This window comes from Podarcis gaigeae (genome assembly GCF_964106915.1).
Source record: "Podarcis gaigeae genome assembly, chromosome: 1".
Classification (NCBI taxonomy): domain Eukaryota; kingdom Metazoa; phylum Chordata; class Lepidosauria; order Squamata; family Lacertidae; genus Podarcis; species Podarcis gaigeae.
Genome location: NC_139678.1, coordinates 20,313,555 through 20,337,062, shown reverse-complemented (window position 1 = coordinate 20,337,062; position 23,508 = coordinate 20,313,555). Strand labels below are relative to the sequence as shown.

The 23,508-nt window shown below is 42.6% G+C and overlaps 1 protein-coding gene across 4 annotated transcripts in view; it reads left to right on the top strand.

Moving 5' to 3' along the window:
* The first annotated feature begins 1,516 nt into the window (after window positions 1-1,516).
* TUNAR (transmembrane neural differentiation associated intracellular calcium regulator) overlaps window positions 1,517-23,508 on the top strand; it is a 58,989-nt gene continuing 36,997 nt past the window's right edge. Inside the window, exons 1-2 of one of the 4 annotated variants that reach the window (XM_083739013.1) lie at window positions 1,522-2,004; window positions 13,253-13,524. In XM_083739013.1, the coding sequence (XP_083595139.1) occupies window positions 13,489-13,524 (36 nt within the window). In that variant the 5' untranslated portion in view covers window positions 1,522-2,004; window positions 13,253-13,488. Of the gene's footprint in view, window positions 2,005-13,234; window positions 13,525-23,508 lie in introns of all 4 variants that reach the window. The other 3 variants (XM_083739012.1, XM_083739014.1, XM_083739015.1) reach the window with 3 other exon arrangements.

Here is a 23,508-nt window from a genome sequence, read left to right as displayed (position 1 = left end):
AGCTGAGGCTGTATAGTCACATGACTTCTGCCCAATGTACCTTATGGAGATGCCTTTAGAGAAAAGATATCTACACTCCTGGGTCATTCCTTGCACCCCATGTTAGCCATTACAGCCCTGAACAATACAGGAATGCACCCCAAGAAAGGGCTTCTTCAGCTATGTGTACTGCTGTTGTTACCTATTTTGATGCCCACCCTATAAATTTAAATGCACTGCAGCCATCTGGGCAAGGGTTCTTGGGAACTGTAGTTCTGAAAAGAGGGTAGGGCTATCTACTAGAATATGCAATTCACAAGGTTCCACATTGGCTTTAAATTTATAGTGGATATGTTACCACTAGAAAGCGGATGTGCATGTATGGTATGAATCCGACCTGTCCAGCCCTCAGACCACACTGCTCCTCTTCTCTTCCTGAACAGTGGAGATCAAATGAACCACACTGGCATGTGGCTCTGCACTGGCAAATTAAAAATGCTGGGATGGGATTCCAGTTGCTTTCTTGATGTGATGAAGTGGCAGTAGCAGGAGGTCAGAGGGCCAGTCCTACCATTAGGCAGAGTGAGGTGGCTGCCTCAGGTGGCAAATCTTGGGGGACAGGGGCTCCAACTTGAATAAAATATTGGGGGCAGGCAAGTCCCGCCCTGCATAATCGATCACATGATGCAGTGCACGCAACACCATTTGAATGGCAGTGTCCATCAACTTGGGGGGGGGCTTCAAATATTTTATTGGGGGAGGGAGGCAAAGGGACTTTGACCCCTAGGAGTTGGCTCCTATGTTGGGGAAAGTGAGAAGAAAGCAGTGAGAGCCCCTCAGTTGTTCTTCCTGAGGTCCCTGAGCATTTTCCTTCTTTTGGAAGACAGGGCTGTGTTCCCCTGCCCCTTAACAAATAAGCTAGCACACTGCCCTCAGGCACAGTGCAACATGTAATCTCTGCTGGATAGAAGACTTGGCTATCAAAAGGTTACCAGGAATCATGTCAGGGCATCTTGGCCTTTCGTCTGACCCTTATTATCACAGAACAAAGGTGCTCCTGCCTTTGGTCATTGGCCTTATTGACTTCAGCAAATCAGAACCAGGGCAATATTTCCCCCCCAGATCCTGTTCTTCTTCATCTTTCTCGAGGAGGGAGAAAAGATACATCTGGTGAGTTAATCCCGTTGTTGGTGAACCGTGGCTGTAATGCCGAGCAAATCAGCAAAAGTAAATATACACATGCTGTATAACTTTGCCAGAAGAACTTGGCAGAGCCAACAGATTTTCACTCCATGAGACAGGTTTCGCTGTATTTGTAGAGGTCTCTTTTTTAAACAACAACAACCAACAAACAAACTCCCCTTGAGGAGCATTAAATTCAAAGCAGTCACAAGATGCCCATCCCTTCCTGATGCTCACTAAGCTGCTGCTTGTTTCTCTGTATCATTCCGTATTGCTTCTCCAACCAACCAAACCATTTGTGTGTGTGTATATATATCTGTGTGCTTGCTTGGCTTTATTTGAACCCAGGGGCTGCCTTCCACTTCGAAAAAAATGAATACCATTTGATATGGGAAATGCCCGGGCATGTGAGAGCATTTTTCATCTCTGAAGAGTTCAGTTTCATTTGCTCTCCTCCGTCTGTGTTCCAAGCAGGCAGTGCAGAACGCTGTATAAATAGCCAAGCCTGTGCTACATCCAGTTTGAGATACCCAGGCATCCAGGAGGGGAAGGCACACGGCAGGGGGAAAGCACTGAGCAGCTTGCGAAACTAAAGATGATGTATATTTCAGACTCAATCTCCTGAGCAATCTTGGGAAGCTCGGATGGATTACAATAATACTTCAGCAAGGCTGCCGGCGTCCGTAAAGAGCTGTCACTTACCAAGGAGGATAAGAGCTGGAGAGAATGTCATTATTTCCATTCCACGTAAGATAAATGTGAAGGGCTGATTCTGTGGACAGGATGAGTAGCACTGCAAAAGACGATGGCTTAAACTTTTAACATCTCTTCCAAGTGGAATATGTGAGTCTTAAGACCCTTCTTCTTCTTCTTCTTTTTAAAAAAACAAACAAACTGAATGGGGGTTTGAGTGGGGGGCAGTTGTTGTTTCGGAGGAAATTGCGTGACGCTAGTTTTTAGCTGCACAGTGCTATCTTGGCAATACTTGCAAGACAGATTATTCATGCCCGAGTTGTACGTTTTTCATTAATACATTTTAGCTGTTTCCATTCTGAGAACTTGGGCACAGCTGCCCAGCAAACATGTTACAAAGGTGTACCTTATCTTAAGAGGAGGTCTGTATTTACAAGTATCCTGGCAAATTTTGACTGGATCCTTATTGCACAGTGATGTGGGGGTAAGCCCCAGTGAAGTCAGTGGGACTTACTTCCAAATAAACATGCATGGGAACAGGCTGTGTGATTGCTCAAGCACATCCTTCCAGTTCGTTTTCTCAATCTTTGCTTTTTGCAACCATCAAGTTCTTGTTTCACCAGGATTCCCCCCCCCCCCCATTAGCTAGGTTTCTGTTCGGTGGCATTTTAAATGCTGATAAGCTGAATGTAGTCTCTGGATCAACATGAAGATTCTTAATGGGTTTATGGTTAATCTGGGCTATTCAACTTGGATCAGTTACAGAACTACTGCATGAGTGAGAGATCTGCTAATAATGCCTTAATGGAGAATGCTATTTGCAGTGACAGGTGATCATTGGTTCTTTTGCTAAGAAAAATTGAAAATTACTCTTGTGCGCATATATATATATATATATATATATATATGTACACACACACACACACACACACACACACACACCAATGACACTCGAATTAAAACACCTCAGTTTTTTAGTTGCACTTTCATGATTTTCAATATGAATCTTAAAGGTGTAAGATGAATCTTTAGGGTAGCCTTTTAGGAAAATAACCCAGAGGCAGTGCTGAGCAAAATTATTAATTTTATAGCGATACCACAAGGGAGAAAGTATAGTTGATTGTGGAAAGTAATTAATTCAAATACTGGTTTGCATTTTAGTTATGCGATCTGCACACAAGCATGCTGACAGAGAAAAATTATAACTAAAATATATGAATAGCTGTATGCTTAATTAACAGCAGGCAAAGCTGTTATCGTTTCTGCACCGCATAAGCCATTTAGCACCCCATCTCACGGAGGGCTCACATTAAAAAGCCACCTCATGATCAGCAGAGGAAAGGAAGTGAGATGTTAAAATAGGAAGAATTTAATATGAACTTAGTAGCTGATTAACTGTGGAATATAGGGATATAGGCAAGCAAACAAGAGTCGCATCATGTCATATCATATTTCTCAATTATGAAAGCAGCAATCTGGATGTACTGTAGGAACGTGATTGCTTTGGCATGGTTTATTTCCTAATAGACATCAGCTGGGATTCTGAGTAAACTATTCCACAAACCAGTCAGTGGAGCAGGTTTAGTCCCATGGAAGTTTCCTGACCGTGACCTCACATGTTTGATTCTAGTCACATTTACCTAGAAGTAAATCCTAGCAGTATTGCTGCTACTTACTTTCAAAAAAGTGTGCCGGAATCCTAGGCATGCTAAGTCCCATTGTGCTCAGCATCACGCTGAGTGTGCTTGGGACTGCAACCTTAGTATCACTATTCTGCTAATTTCCAAATGTCTTGCATCAAATTAAGGCATTTCATAAAGAAAAAAAAAGATTCAGTCAAGAAAGTTTGTCGAAGATGAAAACAGTTGCACAGAACAGTGCTTCAGAAAGATTAAGTCCTTTCACGCTCTTCATGAGCACAGATTCCTTAAAAGCATTTTTGAAAAGCGATTTCCCAAATTCCATTTCCCATCCCTTTACATCTAGTACTCAACCAAATCATTTCAATAAACTTTGGAAGCCTGAATAATACTATTCAGCACAGTGAAACGGAGCAGAGCACAAAACTGACAGCCAGAGCATTAATATTAAAGTCTCAGCCTTGCAACATGTTTTGATTTTTTTCGACTGCATTATTTGAAATGTACACACACACACACACACGTGTATACTTTCCTAGAAGCTAATCCAATGAAAGAAGATATCCCCAAATTTCTACAATTTTCAGTGCATAGAAACTTGAAGAGAAGTTATTTTCCTGTTCATGATTTTAAGCCAATAATGGGGAGCTTAACTAAACTTTAATAAGACTAATTGAGAGGATAGCTGTTTTCTTCTCCAGTAACCTAATGCAATTCTCTCTCTCTCTCTCTCTCTCTCTCTCTCTCTCTCTCTCTCTCTCTGCCTTTTGGGCATTTGCACTAAGTTAAAGAATAATAATAATGTGTGCGTATTTATGCAGGAGTTACAACTGTTAATTTGGGTAACTTACTGGACAGTTTTCTCTCTTTTTTGAAGTACAAATCTGCTTAGGGTGAAAAGGATTTCAGGCAGATGATCACTCTTGAGATTCAGTGAATTCGCACATTGCATGTCCTGTCTTATTACATGGTTGTACAGGAAGATGATCATTTCCCCAATGAGCTTCGACAACAAACAGAGGATGTGCAAATACATCACTGCATCGTATTCAGAGATAATCTGATTCTTATTTGATGTTTGGAATGGAAATTCTGCAAATTCATCCTTATTACTTCTGCAGACTGACACGTCTCCTTCATAAGATTAAAAACAAAATCTACTTAGAAAAGAAGCAATGGGAATGCGAATAATATAATTTGGTCCAAGGCTATGGGCCTGATTCAGACCCTTTCCTACACACAGTCCCCCTCCATGTACAACTCTCAATATGTGGTGCTATTAGGAGAGGAGCCCCGTACTCAAAACAAGGGTGCATAAGAAAGGGAAGAGAGACAGTGGTTGAGGATTACGACATTTATTACGTTTTTGCATTTGACTGATGGGGTGAGACGTTCTGTTGCCTGTGAGAGACCGCTGCAGAAAATCAGAGAGGCAACTTCAGCAATGTTGCAAAGGCTGCTTAGGCGCCCTCTTAGTTTCTTCATTGCTTCAGGGGTGGTGGTGGTGTTTGCCTGGAGCATGAGAGATGAAATATGCACCGCAGGAACCTTTGCAACATAGCAGGGAAGGCTGGTGCACACCTCTTAGCTCAGAAGCCACTTGCGCCAGCACATGGTCTGAGGGCTCTGCCCCAGTGTCCTCTGCAACGTTCACTTTGCTGATGGATCGCATTGGGTTGCATGGGGCTCCCACTGCTGATGCAGCCCCATGTTGCAGATGGCGCAATGCATCTGCTTCCCTTGGGATCTCGTAAGTAGGTGCATGATGGAGAGAGGGGAGCCACTATTAGAGTAGGCTGCATCAAAAAGCATGCTCACACCAGTGAACCTCTTGGAATGCTTGTGAAAGGAATAGCTAACTTTATTCCCTGCCAAGGTAGTTGTGTAATCAAAGGGGGGACCCCTTTGTTTTGCCATCTACAGGGGACTAAGGCCCTGCATTTATGCTTATTTCCCATGCAGGCAAGTTGAGGGACTCAAGGCAGACTTTACTCAAGCACATCTGATCCCGTGAAGAAATGTTCTATGGGTACTGCTAGATGAGACTGGAAATATATGATGAAGATCACCCACTCTTTTTAAAAATAATAAGAATAAAAGAAGTTAAAAACAGCTTTATAAGTGAGGGAAATGAGGATATGTGGGGATATCGTGCTAGAGAATAGGGGGAGTCACTTGCATCATTTATTCAAACTAAAAAATGCCCTTAAAAGCTGTCAGTATCCCTATCACAACAAACAGAGAGATACCATACTGGTCCTTCTGTTCTCCCCCTCATGAAAGGGGTGATTTAGATCAGGAAAACAGCACAGAGAGAAGTGTTGACTGTTCTTTCCCCAGCATCTTGGACCTATTCTTATGCAGGCTCCTAACAGCTGCTTTGAACTTATTTTTCTTTTTTAAAAAGGAGATCCTCATGCACTTTACTTATTTATTTATTTATTTATTCATTTATTTGCACCATAATCTAATTTCACCTTCATCAGCTTACAAAATTCTGGGAAGCCATTCCCAGTTCTGGCACCTAATCCATTAGAGCTTACCTTAAATTTCCCAGAAGGTGTTTTTCTGAGGGAAAAGTCTGAGATTTCCTCTTTTCTCTCCCCAACCCCTCACCTGGAAAAAAGGAGGCCGCTTTGCAGATTCCCCCCCCCCCCGAATATTCTTCACGTCTCTCTCCCCTTTTGGGGACAGTTGCCTTAGATCAGGGAGAGATCCAAGACACAGGGGAGGATTTTAAATGATGGCCAGGCTGCCAGCGCAATCGCTGCTTCAGCTCCAACCTTAAGAAACCCACCAATTAGGGGAAAAGGAAGAAGCTTTGTAACTGCTACTATGCTGATGATGAACCCCTTCCCTGAGAAGCTGTTGGAGAATTCCTCCTCTCTCTGGAGAAGTTTGGCGGAAAGCCCCTATCCCCAGCACAATTTCTCTGCGCGCAAATAGGATGCAGAATTTCTGCAATCAAATTATGCCTCTGCTATCCACATGCAGCTTTTAATGGCCATTCGCTGTTCCAGATCACCCCTGAGGGAGCATTGCTGGAGCAGAAGTAGGTTCGGCCAAGGGAAGCAGTATGAATAGGGCACTGAAACACTGCAGAAATTGACTATTAGGAGTGTAACTTAGGTCAGCAAACTCTGGCTGTGGCTGGTATGTGCAGAGGTATGTGATACTTCCTTGCAAGGCTTGATCTGCAGCTTCATGAAATAATTAGGTATTGAACAGTAAGTGTAATTTAAACACAGCTGCTTAACTCAGATGATAAGTGTTCTGCTTTTTTTAATTTTTCATTTCTTTTCCATATTGACTCAGTTGCAGTAAAATATTTTGCACTGAACTGCTTATTTCTAGTTTTAGTGTTATTCTATACATAGTTGAGCACTGGAGGCTTGAAGACTGTACGGCAGTTTCTTTTTTATTTCTTCCAAAAATTTTATTGGTTTTCACAATATTGTAAACAAACAAACACACAAGACAAACAAACATAACAAACATAAATCACAGCCTTATTGAAATTTACAGTTATTAACTTTGTTAAGTGACTTTCTCGCTTACCCTTTGTTGAATTTCATTGCATGTCCTTTTAACGGTTTTCCAAATCCCAATTTTTATAAAATTTAACTTAAACATTAACATCCTTAAATCTTCACCTTATATAATTAAACATATTAATTCATCACTTAACATAAACAAAATCCTAAACCGGATTAAATATCTGCAAGCTATTTCCGGTTAATTTAACTTAACAAATTTAAGTAGATAATCATTAAATTTATTCCATTCTTCCTGATATTCCTCCTCCTTCTGGTCGCGGACTCTTCCGGTTAGGTCGGCTAGCTCCGAAAAATCCATCATCTTCATCTACCATTCTTCTACTGTTGGTAATTCTTGGGTTTTCCACTTTTTAGCTAACAAAATATGAGCAGCAGTTGTGGCATACAAAAATAATTTAACATCTTTCTTGGGAAATTCCAAACCTGTTATTCCAAGAAGAAAGACCTCTGGTTTCTTTATAAATGTATATTTCAACATTTTTTTCAATTCATTATAAATCTTTTCCCAGAAGTCTGTACGGCAGTTTCAGCCACTATCTCTAAATGCTGAGGGTGTACTTCTTTTCCCTTCACATTTTCAGGTGTACACAGATATCGTCCGATGGAGTCTAATCTCGCCAACTTCCTGAATCCACTGTTCTTCAAAGCCGAGACTGAGTTGTACTAAAGCATTCCAAAAACGTGGCTTCTAAACTGAAGTGCAATTTAGTTAGGACAGTGGCTTCTAAACTGTGTGCCGTGTCACCTTCTGGCATGAGAATTTGAATGAGAAGTTGAACAATGGTAGTCAAGTTTTCATGTGAGCTAGCTTGTCTATCACTTCCAACCTACACCCCTTGCTCCCAGAGCTTTTTTCCAGCTGGAACTCACCAGAACTCAGTTCTGGCACCTCTCAGGTGGGCACCATTGTCATTATAAAACAACAAGGGAGGCTCTGGCACTTCTTCTTCTAGAAAAATAGCATTGCCAGCCTCCATGTATGACAGCTGCATATTCCTACATTGCAGAGCGTTGAACTAAGTGATCCATACAGTCCATTCCAACTCTACAATTCTCTGACTCTATGACTGTAAAACACAGTTGTGAGTGTTCTTTTCACACTTTCCAGGCCCAGGCCCAGGCCCATGCAGAGCTTATCTGATACCAGGGCAGGAGCCCCCTGCCGGCTAGGAGGCACAGGGCATTCTTGGCATTTCATCATTTTATTTGTATGCCGCCTTTCCACAGTTAAAAAAACTATGCTCAAGGTGGCTTACAGCATGACAAGATTTAAAGGTAAAGGGACCCCTGACCATTAGGTCCAGTCGTTACCAACTCTGGGGTTACAGCGCTCATCTCGCTTTATTGGCCGAGGGAGCTGGCGTACAGCTTCCAGGTCATGTGGCCAGCATGAATAAGCCACTTCTGGCGAACCAGAGCAGTGCACGGAAACACTGTTTACCTTCCCGCTGGAGCGGTACCTATTTATCTACTTGCACTTTGACCTGCTTTTGAACTGCTAGGTTGGCAGGAGCAGGGACAGAGCAATGGGAGCTCACCCCGTCGTGGGGATTAGAACCGCCAACCTTCTGATCAGCAAGTCCTAGGCTCTGTGGTTTAACCCACAGCACCACCCGCATCCCCCTATGACAAGATTTACATAGTTACAAAAGTCATAAACAATAAATAAACCACATCAAGAAGATACACAACCAAATGGGAAAGAATTTCCACATAAATCAAAATCTAAAACTAAGAATACAGCATTAATATCACAGTTTAAAATGACATAAGTAAAAAATAGCAGCAATTTAAACAAAAAACAGAAACAAAACAAAACAAAACAGAGCCCTCTCTGCCCAGCAGCAGCGGTGGCAGCAGTCCTTTATAGAGCCCATCACGCCACGCCCTATACCAGGTGGTGAGTGGCAGGACTGGGGCCCTCGGGCGCTGAGCAGGGGAGTCCTTCTGGGTGGTAGCTGCAGCAGCAGTTCTTATAGGCCTGTCAGGCTCCGCCCTGGGCCAGGTGGTGAGTGGCATGATTGTGTAAGTCCAGCAGCACCCCTCTGAGGCCTGGAGCAAGTGTACTCTGCTGCCCCACCTCTGCCCAGGCCTGTCTGGGACTAATACTGAGCATGAACTCAACCCCTCACACACATTTTGCTGACCCATTCACAGAGTTGTGAAATGGTGCGGACGTTCTGATGGTTCTCCAAGAGAGGGGCGGAAATTCCAGGAATGGAGGCAAATTCTTCTTTGTTCTTCTTGAGGGATGCTGACTGGCAGCTGTCGTTTCTCCTGAGAAGGCCTTTCCATGAAAACCTATGTCTTCATGTAGTTATCTTGTAATCAGTTGATCATTGATGCTTGTAAAGACGTCAGACCATAAGAAGAGCCTGCTGGATCAAGCCATCAAGTCCAGCATCCTGTTCTCACTAGGGCCAATCAGATGTTGTCTGTGGGAAACCTACAAGCAGGATTTGAGCACAAGAGTGATCTCCTTTCCTGTGGTTTCCAGCAACTAGTATCTAGAAGCATTGCTTCCTCCAACGTGGAGGCAGAGAATAGCCATCATGACAAGGAGCCATCAATAGCCCTCTCCTCCATGAATTAATCTCATCCTCCTTGAAAGCCGTCTAAGTTGGTGGCCACCATTGCTTCCTGTATGCAAAGAAATAACTTATCTGTCCCAACTCTTCAAATTTTCAGGTTCATTGGGTGTCTGTGAATTCTGGTGTTCTGAGGGAGGGAGAAAAGTTTTTCTCCATCCACTTTCTTTCATGCCACACATAATTTTATAAACTTCTATCATGTCACCTCTTAAGTCCCCAAAACTGCAATTTTTCTTCGTAGGAAAGTAACTCCATCCCCTTGGTCACCTTGGTTCTAGATCTTTTCTGACTCTTTGTTTTTGAGGTGAGTTGACCCATGCATGGCACTTCATAAGACCAAATAATCAGCTGATTTTCACTGCTATGCAGACCACCAGTCCCTTCAGAAAGTTACAGTTCCTAGAGTTCTCTGTGAGGAAGAGGAATTGACAACCACTCTGAGAATTGTAGCTCTGGGCAGGAAACAGGGGTCTCCTAACAGCTCTCAGCACTCTGACTACAGCTTTTCCTTATCCATTCTCTACCAATTAATGAAAAAATAAATTTCATATGAATATTATCGTTTCTGTGTATGCATGTGTGTGTGTGTGAAATTTAGGTGATGTTCTCATGTGTGTGGTATAGAGTTTTGTTGCACTTAACCTTACTTTGAGGTGACTGATGGGGGAGTAGAGATGGAGACAAAATTACTTTTTGTTTGCGTTTTAATGGGGAAATTCCCAATTAACACTTCTTGAAACAACACGCGAAGTGAAACATCACTATCCTTTGGAATTCATACTTCTCTGAATTTTGCAATGTGGTTCTCCAGTCAAACAATATGTACCAAATGTATATATTGGGTGTGTATGTGCAGAAGAATACATATGTTGGGGAAAGCAATATACAAAAATGCACTTTATCATGGGAAATTTCTTTCAGAAATGTGTTAGTTTATTATTAGTTAAAAGTACATACAATAATGTGTTTATTAGGAGAATTTTGCACTTAAAAGCTGATGAATCTTCATGAGGATTTTCTTCTTCTTGCAAATGCCACAAAATGTGGAGAAATAAATTTAAGATTGGGAAAATGAAGACACTGGGGGAAAACAGTATTGGGAGATTAATATATGGTGCCAGCTGTTGGGCAAGTAAAAGCAGGTCTTGGGTGAAAAGGGCTTTACTGATCAGCACTGCCTGCAAAGCCCCTTGCACAACACCTCTCTGGCAGCGACAATCAGTTGTCTGTCGGCACTTGGGAAGAGTGTGCACAGTTTCCCCAGTGCTGACAATCAGCTTATTGTTGGAGTGTGGAAAGAACGGCACACTTCCTCCCCACCCTGCAAAGGCAAAAATGGGTCATGTGATGTCATTGCGACATTAGGTGTCAAACTTAGCCTGCGGGGTTTGAATGTGGAGGTAAGAATCTGGCCTACCACCCAGATCCTGTGACCCACCCCTGTTATAGATAATCATAGAATCATAGAATTGTAGAGTTGGATGAAAATATTGTTGTTGTTGTTTGGTCGTTTAGTCGTGTCTGACTCTTCGTGACCCCATGGACCAGAGCACGCCAGGCACTCCTGTCTTCCACTGCCTCCCGCAGTTTGGTCAAACTCATGTTAGTAGCTTCGAGAACACTGTCCAACCATCTTGTCCTCTGTCATCCCCTTCTCCTTGTGCCCTCCATCTTTCCCAACATCAGGGTCTTTTCCAGGGAGTCTTCTCTTCTCATGAGGTGGCCAAAGTATTGGAGCCTCAGCTTCAGGATCTGTCCTTCCAGTGAGCACTCAGGGCTGATTTCCTTAAGAATGGATATATTTGATCTTTGTGCAGTCCATGGGACTCTCAAGAGAAAATATTAGAATATGAAATATGAAAATATTATAAATAAACTATGTTTAGAAGTTGTTATTTTGTGAGAAAGTACATGTTTAATGTGATTTTTCCAGCAGTTTTTTCCCTGTATTGTTGTTGTTGTTTGCATTTTAATGTGGAAATAGTAGCAAAGCCACTTATGAATGAATGCATGTGACAGTGACTAGCTCCAGAAATGAACTCATGGCACCCATCCCTAGCTACTGGGCACTGAAGAGTCTCTCTGCCAGAGCTTCTGGAGAGTCACTGTCCATCAAAGTTAACAGTACTAAACCAATGGTGTGATTTAAGGCAGTTCCATGGAACCCGGCTAATATCTAAGAGAAATACTGCAAACTCCTCTTGAAATACAGTGGTTGGGCTTTGAATGCGGCTTTCCGAATTTGGAAAGTAAACTTCCATTGGCTGCAATGCAGTGGTGGCAGATGAGCCAAACCATGTAATTTGGCTAATTTTTAGTCAGAATTCTTTGAACTTCCTTCCAAATGATTCAACTGTTTTACCTGAGTAGGAGCCTCACATTCACATTTACTTCATTTGCAACTTAATGAATACATATTATTAGATATGTGAACATAAACTTGCAAGCAGCATGTGAATGTACTTTCCCTACTTGTGATTCGCAGCAACTGATATCAAGAGACATAGTATCAAGAGACTGATAGCCTTTTCTCCATGAATTTAACAAACAAACAAAATAATAGAGGGGGCATTCCACAAATGGAGAAGCTGCCAGTGAGAGGAACCTGTCGCTTGTCAGCGCCGATCAGACAGCACTGCTTTTAGCATAACTACAAAGGCTTAATTCTGTGTCTGAGCTTTCCAGTCAGTTTGAAGGGGATCTGGGCAAAACTCTATTATTGAATACTCTTCTGAGTTGGTGGGCAGCAACAGCAGGCAGAGGCAAGAGTGAGTTAGTAGGCCAGGGCCCCATGTTAAATTTCCAGCATCTTCAAGTGAAAGGAACAAGCAATGATAAGAAGATGTATGCCTGAAATGTATGCGTCTCCACCCGCATCGTTCAGCCTGGACACTGAGATCCAGCTCCAAGGGCTTTCTGGCAGTTCTTTCTCTGTGAGAAGTGAGATTACAGGGAACCAGGCAGAGGGCCTTCTTGGTAGTGGCACCCACCCTGTGGAATGCCCTTCCATCAGATGTCAAGGAAATAAACAAGTATCTGACTCCAGAATCTCAATCACCTTGGTTATTCTCTCCCACGTCTCCATCACTCCCTCTCTTAAGGATCACAGTTCTTTGGATCATCTCTCTTTTGAATTCAGAGTAAACAGCCCCAGAGTGAATCAGCCTGCGGCCTTTTCTCTCGGCTGGAGGATTTCCCCTTTCCGGCGAATTTGTCGCCTCTCTTATCCCAACCGCTTTCTAAAGAGAAGGCAGAATTTCTAACGCTTGACCTAACACAGGTTAGGAAAGGAGAAACGGGGAGTTTCTTGTTTTAATCTTCTTTTAAAGCAGAGGGAAGTCATTTGTCGGCAGTGCAAAACTGAGCTGCAATTACAGAATATGCACTATGTGGGAATTGCGAAAGTTTGTTCATTAGAAAATAATTGCCTCTTTGTAGGGGGGGTGGGCAAAATTTTGTTGCAGTGGAGTAAAGGAGATGCACCCTCCTCCTTTTTGGTTAGCTACTCCAGAGCTTCACTAAAATACTTCTCTCTCTCTCTCTCTCTCTCTCTCTCTTACTCTCTCTCTGTCCTCCTCCCTTTCCTTTCGAGTCTCTGATGACAGCACAGATCTCGGAATGAAGAACCTCTCCAGGCTGATTGGAAATGGCATTGCAGAGCTGAAACGTAACTGGAGGAAACATACCTCTCAATGAAGAAAGTACAATGCACTTGAAAGCTCTGACTCCTGGTGAAGAATTCAAGCCTAGAGAAAACTTGTCCGCTTGGCTGGGAAGGATGGGTTGGACAATCTTCACGCATTCCAAAGGGAATCTGGATGCCATGCTGAGCTTAATCTCTGCAGCATGCTCGGTGATTTTCTCCTCCTGATGCATTGCATGGTAAGGCCATTTCTCTTCTCGTAGCAAATGCTGGTTTCAGTTTGAAAGCATGTAAAACTGTGCTCGTCGTTTGCTTATTATTGTAATCAGGCATCTAGGTCCTCAATGCTTGTGGCTTAAATGTTTCATGGTCTCTTTTTTTAAAAAAATGAAAACATTGGCCAGGTTGTGATTTGTATTGTATTTTGGGGAGCAATATAAGATTATGGATTTGGTGCTGCTGTCACTTGTGTGTGGCTGAGTTCCATCGATTCAGCAGGACATATACATGAGTACCTATGCATGGGATTGTAGTCTATAATAGCCTTGTTACAATGTATGACCAAGGTAATTTGGCTGTTGAAAAGTGGCCTTCTACTGTCTCTGATCCCTGCATAAAACAAAGGGGTAATAAAGAAGAAGACTTCTCTGGCTTTTCTGCTGTGTTAGACTTGGATTCTACAGACACTAGGCAGGTAAAGAAAGTTTGTGGGTGGTCACCACTCAACTTTATAACAACGAAACCATTTCCACAGCCATTTTCTCAGCACAATTACTGCAGGCTACATGTGCAACTATAATTGCATGGAAAAAGTATTGCGTGAGCCATCGGCACACTGGTCCCCCGTTGCAGCAATTTCCACGATTGCGGCAGTACTTTGTGCTGTCACTCCTGTGGAGGAAATCACTGCAAAGTGTGTTTGTGAACTTTTAGTAAATGCGATATTTCTCCCTACATTATCATATGCTTAGAGGTAGCGAGTGTAAAGCAAGTGACAACACACTCAAACAACAAAACATCCCTAAGCTACAAAAGCAATCTAACATTAGCAACTATGCACAGTAGCCCATTCAAATGACAGCTCTGAGGACTGATGGAGTGTGTGTAGGAGGCAGCGGGTCACCAGATTGTAGAAACAGTGGGATTTTTAGGACTGGAATCTTAAGCAAACTTACGACAAACTCAGACTCATTGAAATCAAGTAGGTTTCTTTTTGATCGAGCTGAAGGTTCCCTTGAGGTAAAAATATATCATTCACACCAATGGATGCCTGTTGTAGTAGCATTTTGTTCTTATAATTTCTGGACATCAATATATTTTAAATTGGCTGGACAAGTCAGGCAAAAGTTGGAATGCCTGAAATATTGATAAGACATTATGTATATATTGTCCTGAGGAATCACAGTGTGAGCATGACGGAGAAAGACACGAAGCGAAACTCCTTTGTTTGGACAGTCAGTGCATGAGTAATAAAGACAACATAGAGGTGTTTTGTAAGAGAATGGTTGCAGTGGTGTCGCGTCCCTTGCTGGCACCTGGGGCATGTGCACATGCATGCACATGTACTGGGCAGGACAGGGGGCAGGGTGAGGAGGGTGAACAAAACTGGCTGTGCCAGCCCAGCACTCAGCAACGACACCATGGAGGGTTTCTGGGGCTGCTCTGTGCCGCTTGCCTGCCCGCCCACACAGGGCAGCCATTCAGCAAGGGGGCCGGGGACATGGTGGCAAGACAACCTTGGCAGGCAGGGTGGCACAGGGTGGCAAGGCAACCTTGGCAACCAGCAGCAAGCAGGGTGGAACAGGGATCCCTGAATGGGTGTGCCTGGTTCACAAAATTGTGTGCCAGGGGCTATATCCCCTGTCTCTCCCCCCCCCCACGCTACATCCCTGACTGGTTGTGCCTTGCAGAATCTGGAAGTCTTCAAACGTACAAGTCAAACAGTGACCCAGATGATGACATGGTGTGGTTACAGACTGGGGCTGAAGGTCAGAAGTTATCAAAGCAGGAGAAATAAGGGATAGAGCAGAATGGTGTAAATAAATAATAAATAAATATTTTATTTATTTATACCCCACCCTTCCCGGCTCAGAAAACCGGGCTCAGGGCGGCTAACAACAAATTTAAAACATTTAATTGTGATACAACAAAAAACAGCATAAAAACAGTATAAAAGCGTGAATAACAATAAAGTTCTAAAATCAATTTAGGGGGAAATCCATCCAATAAACATTAGATGATCACCAGGGCTAGCTGGCTAAATTAGTCCTATTTGGGCCAGCGAGGAGACCAGGGGAGAATTAGCTGTGGGATCCCAGAGTGGGTAAACTTCATAAAAAGGGGAGGGGGAGGGAAGGAAGGGGAATAAAAGATCAGGCTAAATTCAAATTGAAAGCCAGGAGGAATAGCTCTGTCTTACAGGCCCTGCGGAAGAAGGTTAAATCCTGCAGGGCCCTGGTCTCAGACAGAGCATTCCACCAGGTCGGAGCCATCACTGAGAAAGCCCTGGCCCTGGTGAAGGATAATCTGACTTCCTTAGGGCCCGGGACCTCTAAACTATGGTTATTCATGGACCTTAAGGTCCTCTGCGGGGCACACCAGGAGAGCCGGTCCCGTAAATACGAAGGCCCTAAGCCGTAAATACGAGGGCCCTAGGAGAAGTACAAATGGATTAAAAGGAGGTTATATGGGAAAGTACAGCAACTAGACTTGGAGGAGGTGCCATTTATACTTGTTGTGGATGCAGAAGGTCCCCAATTCAGTTCCCATCATCTCCAGTTTACAGAAATGGGTAGTGGATAATGAGAAAGATCTCTGCCTCTCCCATAGACCTTGGAGAGCCACTGCCGGAAGTCTAATGACACTGTCTTAGATGCACTAATAAGGTGACCTGCTCCAAGGCAGCTTCCTAGAACACAAGCAAAAGCCGCAGTTGGACCTGCTCCAAGGCAGCTTCCTAGAACACAAGCAAAAGCCGCAGTTCCCAGCACCCTTAATAAAAGTTCCCAAGATTCCTTGGGGGAGGTCATGTGCTTTGAAGGTATGGGGTGTACGCAGTCGAGGATTAAGCGCAGAAGGTTCTGCAGCGAATGTCCGGGGAGGCAGTATATCTGAAGATCTCTGCTGGATCTTCTTTTCCAGCATCCTGTTCTCACAGTCACCAACCGGACATCTATGCAAGTGAAACATGAGGTCAACAGCACTCTCTCCACACTGATTCACAGCAACTGATATTCAGAGACATATTGAACCCAACAGTGCAAAGTGAACATATCCATCCTGGCTAGTAGCCACTGATAGTCTTATCTGTTATGAATTTGTTGAAGCCCTTTTAAAGTCGGTGGCCATTACTATAGCAGGCAGGAGTGAATTCCACAGTTTAACTATTTATTATTATTATTATTATTATTATTATTATTATTATTATTATTATTCGCTGTGTGAAGAGAGATCCCCTTTTGTCTTTTCCTGAATCTTCCAATATTCAGCTTCATTGGATGACCCCAAGTCCTAGTGTAGGTGGCACGTATCTACTTTTTCTATACCATGCCCAACTTTATACACCACTACTCACTTTTCTTTGAAACTAAGAAGCTCCAGATGTTTTCACCTTTCCTCATAAGGTATTTGCTCCAACCCTTTGGTCACGTTGGTCGCCCCTTTCTGAACTTTCTCCAGCTCTACTCTCCCCTATTTGGTGAGAGGGCCAGAACTGTACACAGTATTCCAAGAAAGAGGGCATGCTGTGGTTCTCAAGGAATCTTGGATTGCACAGACACCTCTGGTGTTGGTGCAACATTGAAAAAACATGGTTGGGAGAGGTGATACTGAAGTTCCATCTGAGACGGTCCATTCACATGCACAAGTCACTACCAGTCCCTGGAGTGATCAGATAGTGAATGTGCTTGGCCCTTAGTCCTAAACCGAGATGGGGGGAAATATAGCTGCTTGTAGTACAGGCAACCCCCTAATTATTCACATTCTTCTATGCAACCCTGCTTACTATACATATTTTTGCAAATACTTTTTTAAAAAAATAATATTTATTAACAGTTTAAACACTACAAAAGAAAAAAATTAAACAATACAATACAGTACAATACAAAAACAAAGACACTACATAACACTAACACTAAGACATTAAACTAACAAAACAAAACAAAAACAATTTAAAACACATCAAATAATTTCAATATCTTATCTTTCATTCACTTGTTTCAACGACCTCCTCACACCTCCCTTTTCGTATTCCACTTCAGTTAACTGTTTCAGCAATTCCTTTCCATCTTTCTCTGTTTTCTGTCCTTAACATATTCTAACCTTATTTTTCCCTTTAATACATTAATAGTCTATTTGTACTTAGTTCCTTATAACATTTCTACTAAAGCCATATAACTTCATTCCAACATTTTTCTAACATTCATTGATTTTACAATATTTCTGTAAATAGTCTTTAAACTTTTTCCAGTCTTCTTCCACCGACTCTTCTCCTTGATCTCGGATTCTGCCAGTCATTTCTGCCAGTTCCATATAGTCCATCACATATTTTTGCAAATACTTTTGCCTAATTGCACAATGCAATTTTTTGTATGTTTACTTCACTCATAGATACATATGCTTCCCCCCATTTTGTACACAATTTTTGGTTGGAGAACCATCAGAGCAGTGCAAATTTCAAAGGATAGCTGCTTTGTGGTTCACTCCCCACCCCCCCAGGAAATGTAAATCAGGCAGGTTCATATTAAAAAGTGAATTGAATTCCTTCCCCATTCATATGATGGTGCATACACAGTAAACCATTCACTATGTTTTCTGACATCCAAGCACCCTCATTGAAGGATCTTAAATACCACGAAATACTATTCCCTCTGAAGAGGATTTGAGAAGAGAGAGGTACCGATAATTCCATGAAAAGCACAAGAGAACAGGGCAGACTTTGCCTGGCCCTTTAGAAAGAATAAAGATGGTGTCAGGCAAACATGCCTAGGGTGTGAGCTCTAACGTTTAGGGGCCACCACAGAAAAAGCTCTTTCAACAATAGCCATACATCTGATCTTCAAAAGGACATAGGAGGAAAAGATCATAAATGAACCACATTTGAGAAAATCATTATTACAGCTCTTATTTGTTTGTTTGTTTGTTTGTTTCATTTATGAATCGCTTCCCATGAAGGACTTGCTGAAAAGGCATGTCTTCAACAGGTGCCGAAAGCCCAATAGAAAAGGTGTCTGAGGAAGTTGTAAAGGATAGGAACCATCACACTAAAGGGCTGATTCCAACATTGTGTGGCGCAAACCCTGGTTAGGATAGTTTTAAGCATTTCCTGTGGTTAGAACTGAACGTTGAGGCAAATTCTGACTTACGACACTCAATCCAGTGAAAAGTGAGGTGAAGCTAACATGTGACTAAAAACAATTCATGTGAGTAAAGGTTTTGTCAAGTTGGGTTCCTTCATTGTCATGGCAGCAGTCATTAAGCTTGGGGCATAATTCCTTTTTTTCTCTTCTAAACAGAGTCACTTTAATAACATTATTTTTGCTCACGTAAATCTTTCCTTACTGTGTAATTACAGCAAGCAAACTAGGTCAATAACTGATATCTCAGTTTTTTAAAGCTCTGTAAATGCATTATTTAGCAATCTTTTCCAACTGCAAAAGTTTACAATTAATTACAGGTCCAGAAGCACAAGTAAATATATTTCAACAGAAGCTCGTATTTTAATAATTTGTATATTTTTCATATAGTAAAAACTAAGGAAAAGTTCGGTGGCAGCAGTCACGAAATTAAAAGACGCCTGCTCCTTGGGAGAAAGGCGATGGCAAACCTAGACAGGATCATTAAAAGCAGAGACATCACCTTACCAACAAAGGTCCGTGTAGTTAAAGCTATGGTTTTCCCAGTAGTGATGTATGGAAGTGAGAGCTAGACCATAAAGAAGGCTGATCGCCGAAGAATTGATGCTTTTGAATTATGGTGCTGGAGGAGACTCTTGAGAGTCCCATGGACTGCAAGAAGATCAAACCTATCCATTCTTAAGGAAAACAGCCCTGAGTGCTCACTGGAAGGATAGATCGTGAAGCTGAGGCTCCAATACTTTGGCACCTCATGAGAAGAGAAGACTCCCTGGAAAAGACCCTGATGCTGGGAAAGATGGAGGGCACAAGGAGAAGGGGACGACAGAGGGCGAGATGGTTGGACAGTGTTCTCGAAGCTACAAACATGAGTCTGACCAAACTGCGGGAGGCAGTGGAAGACAGGAGTGCCTGGCGTGCTCTGGTCCATGGGGTCATGAAGAGTTGGACACGACTAAACGACTAAACAACAACAAGGAAAAGTTCAAAGTTAGAAGGGTCATTTACCCTCTCCAAAGTCCTGAACCAGTATGAAGGATCCAAGTGTAAGCAGTATAGCAATGTTGATGGGTGGTTTTTTTTTTTGAGGGGTGAGGTTCATAGTGAGGAACAATTTTGGGGTGGTATGTGATGTTTTCATCAAAAGGGAGAAAAATCTGTCCTTTGCTATGAGATTACGACTGTCCCCAAGTGCTACATCTCTCCTTGCGTGTCAATCCTCAAGTTGGGAGATCAGTAAATTAAGATCCGGACTCTCTGGGAGAACAGCTCTGCCACACATGACTCCTATTTTAATAGTACATTCATGAGAGTCAACCTTCAGCCAGAGAACTACCCAAGACAAGAGGCTTGAGCAAGCGCACATCTCAGCTGGTCCTCCATACTGTGGTGTGATGCATTGTATTTCTATTTGCACTATGGTAATTGCATTTTAATGCAACTTTAGCCAATGCAAATAAGTAAGCAAATCCGAGCCCTTTCTTTGAACTCTTTTTGAGAGATGCATCTCTTTTTTTAATGATGGGTAAGTGACCAACTTTTCTTAATTTGGGGAAAGTTTATGAGCCCCTCGCTACAATGGCCAATGTGCAAATTCTAATTTGAGCACTATAGAGAAACAGGAATCCTGAAATAACTTGAGTTTCCCTTACACCAACACATTGTTGTTGTTGTTGTTTAGTCGTTTAGTCGTGTCCGACTCTTTGTGACCCCATGGACCAGAGAACGCCAGGCACCTCTGTCCTCCACTGCCTCCCGTAGTTTGGTCAAACTCATGCAGGTAACCTCGAAAACACTATCCAACCATCTCGCCCTCTGTCGTCCCCTTTTCTGTCGTCCAGGGTCTTCTCCAGGGAGTCTTCTCTTCTCATGAGGTGGCCAAAGTACTGGAGCCTCAGCTTCACAATCTGTCCTTCCAGTGAGCACTCAGGGTTGATTTCCTTCAGTATGGAGAGGTTTGATCTTCTTGCAGTCCATGGGACTCTCAAGAGTCTCCTCCAGCACCATAATTCAAAAGCATCAATTCTTCGGCGATCAGCCTTCTTTATGGTCCAGCTCTCACTTCCATACATCACTACTGGGAAAACCATAGCTTTAATTATACGAACCTTTGTTGGCAAGGTGATGTCTCTACTTCTCAAGATACCTGTCATTGCCCTTCTCCCAAGAAGCAGGCGTCTTTTAATTTCGTGGCTGCTGTCACCATCTGCAGTGATCATTGAGCCCAAGAAAGTAAAATCTCTCACTACCTCCATTTCTTCCCCTTCTATTTGCCAGGAGGTGATGGGACCAGTGGCCATGATCTTCGTTTTTTTTAATGTTGAGCTTCAGACCATATTTTGCGCTCTCCTCTTTCACCCTCATTAAAAGGTTCTTTAATTCCTCCTCACTTTCTGCCATCAAGGTTGTGTCATCTGCATATCTGAGGTTGTTGATATTTCTTCCGGCAATCTTAATTCCGGCTAGGGATTCATCCAGCCCAGCCTTTCGCATGATGAATTCTGCATATAAGTTAAATAAGCAGGGAGACAAAATACAGCCTTGTCGTACTCCTTTCCCAATTTTGAACCAATCAGTTGTTCCATATCCAGTTCTAACTGTAGCTTCTTGTCCCACATAGAGATTTCTCAGGAGACAGATGAGGTGATCTGGCACTCCCATTTCTTTAAGAACTTGCCATAGTTTGCCGTGGTTGACACAGTCAAAGGCTTTTGCATAGTCAATGAAGCAGAAGTAGATGTCTTTCTGGAACTCTCTAGCTTTCTCCATAATCCAGCGCATGTTTGCAATTTGGTCTCTGGTTCCTCTGCCTCTTCTAAATCCAGCTTGCACTTCTGGGAGTTCTCGGTCCACATACTGCTTGAGCCTTCCTTGTAGAATTTTAAGCATAACCTTGCTAGCGTGTGAAATGAGTGCAATTGTGCGGTAGTTGGAGCATTCTTTGGCACTGCCCTTCTTTGGGATTGGGATGTAGACTGATCTTCTCCAATCTTCTGGCCACTGCTGAGTTTTCCGGATTCATTACACATGCTCAGCTTTCCAGTTTGTTCTGCAGATCAGTAGTGACATACAAGGAGCTTAAAACTGAAGTCTTAGAAGTGGCTCTTGGTGATTTTCACTCTGAACGTTAATTTATTTGTTGCTTTTTGGGTGAAGAGGAGACAGAGAAAACACTTGTGGAATGGAATTACTGGGGTGCAATTCTTTTATCTTGCATTAAGGAGATCTAGATTCCCCAGGCATCATGAGATACCCCCCCCCCTCCGCCACATCTTTGAAAATGTAATTTTTCAGCATTTAACTGAAACTTCAGCATGCAACTTCAGCATGCAACACATGATTCAAAGGTGTGGAGCAGGATTTGCTTACCTTTGGTGCTCCAGATGTCCTTCATAGAATCATAGAATTGTAGAGGTGGAAGGGACCCAAGGGTCATCTAGCATAGCTGTCAACTTTTCTCTTTTCATGCTAGGAATCCTATTCAGAATAAGGGAATTTCCCTTTAAAAAAGGGAACCGTTGACAGCTATGTCATCTAGTCCAAACTTACTCCATCTTCCATGTGACACAGCCCTTTAGATAGTTGAAGATGGCTATCATAACTCAACTCCTCCTCTTATCCAGGCTAAACATACCCAGCTCTTTCAACTGCTCCTCATAAGGCTTACTTTCCTGATCCTTGTTCACCTTGGTTGCCCTCCTCTGCACACGTTCCAGCTTGTCAACATCCTTCTTAAATTGTGGTGCCCAGAATTAGACACAGTATTCCAAGGGTGGTCTGACCAAGGCAGAACAGAGTGGTACTATTACTTCCCTTGAGCTGGACACTATACTTCTGTTGATGCAACCTAGAATAGCATTAGCTTTTTTGCTGCTGCATCCCACTGTTGACTCATGCTGAGCTTATGGTCTACTAAGACCCCTAGATCCTTTTCACATGTACTGCTGCCAAGCCAGCTGTCCCCCATCTTCTGTTTGTGCAGCTGGTTCTTCCTGCCTAAGTGCAGAACCATACCTTTGTCCCTATTAAAATTCATGTTGTTAGTTTAGAACCAATTCTCCAATAGGTCCCGATTCTGTCTTCTACCCTTCCCAGTTTGGTGTCATCTGCAGATTGGATGAGTGTTCTCTCAATTCCTTTGTACAAGTCTTTTAAAAATACGTTGAACAACAAAGGGCCCTGGACAGAACCTTGCAGTACCCCACTTGTCACTTTTTCCAGGATGTTGAGGAACCATTAATCATTTCCAACCCACATCAGCCCCAACTGGCATGGCCAAGGACAGGGATCAAGGGAGTTGTAGTTTAGCAAACATCTGGAGGGCAAAAGGTTGGCCCGTCCTGATGTGAAGAAGATGCAATCTTCCTTCTTAAAGCATCTGGAGTCATCCATCTGCCAACACAGTCGTCGTTATCTGCTGGTGTATCATTACCATTTTAAAAGTATACTGTTTTTAGGTAGACACCTAAAATTTTAAGTGTATGCCTAAAGATGTAATTGTTGATACTTTTTAGAATTTTATCTTTATTTATTTATTTATTACACCTTTGAAGCATCTTGAGCACACATTTTAAATATGTAAAGGTGACTGATATACCCCCCCCCCAAATAAATGAATGCAGTTAGAAGCAAAGAAGAATGGGAAGGAGGGCAATGGAAACATGATGGAACAGAGCATGAAGATTTTCTCGTAAATGTTGAAAAATGGAAAAGAAAAGAAAATTACATTACATTAAAATTTAAAAGCACATTTGCTGTGATTATGCAAATGAAGTGGGGTTTCTGTAGGAATGCCTTAAAGCAATCCTAACCATGTTTACTCAAAAGTAAGTTCAATGGGACTTAGTCCCAGTTTAGTGGAGTCAGGATTGC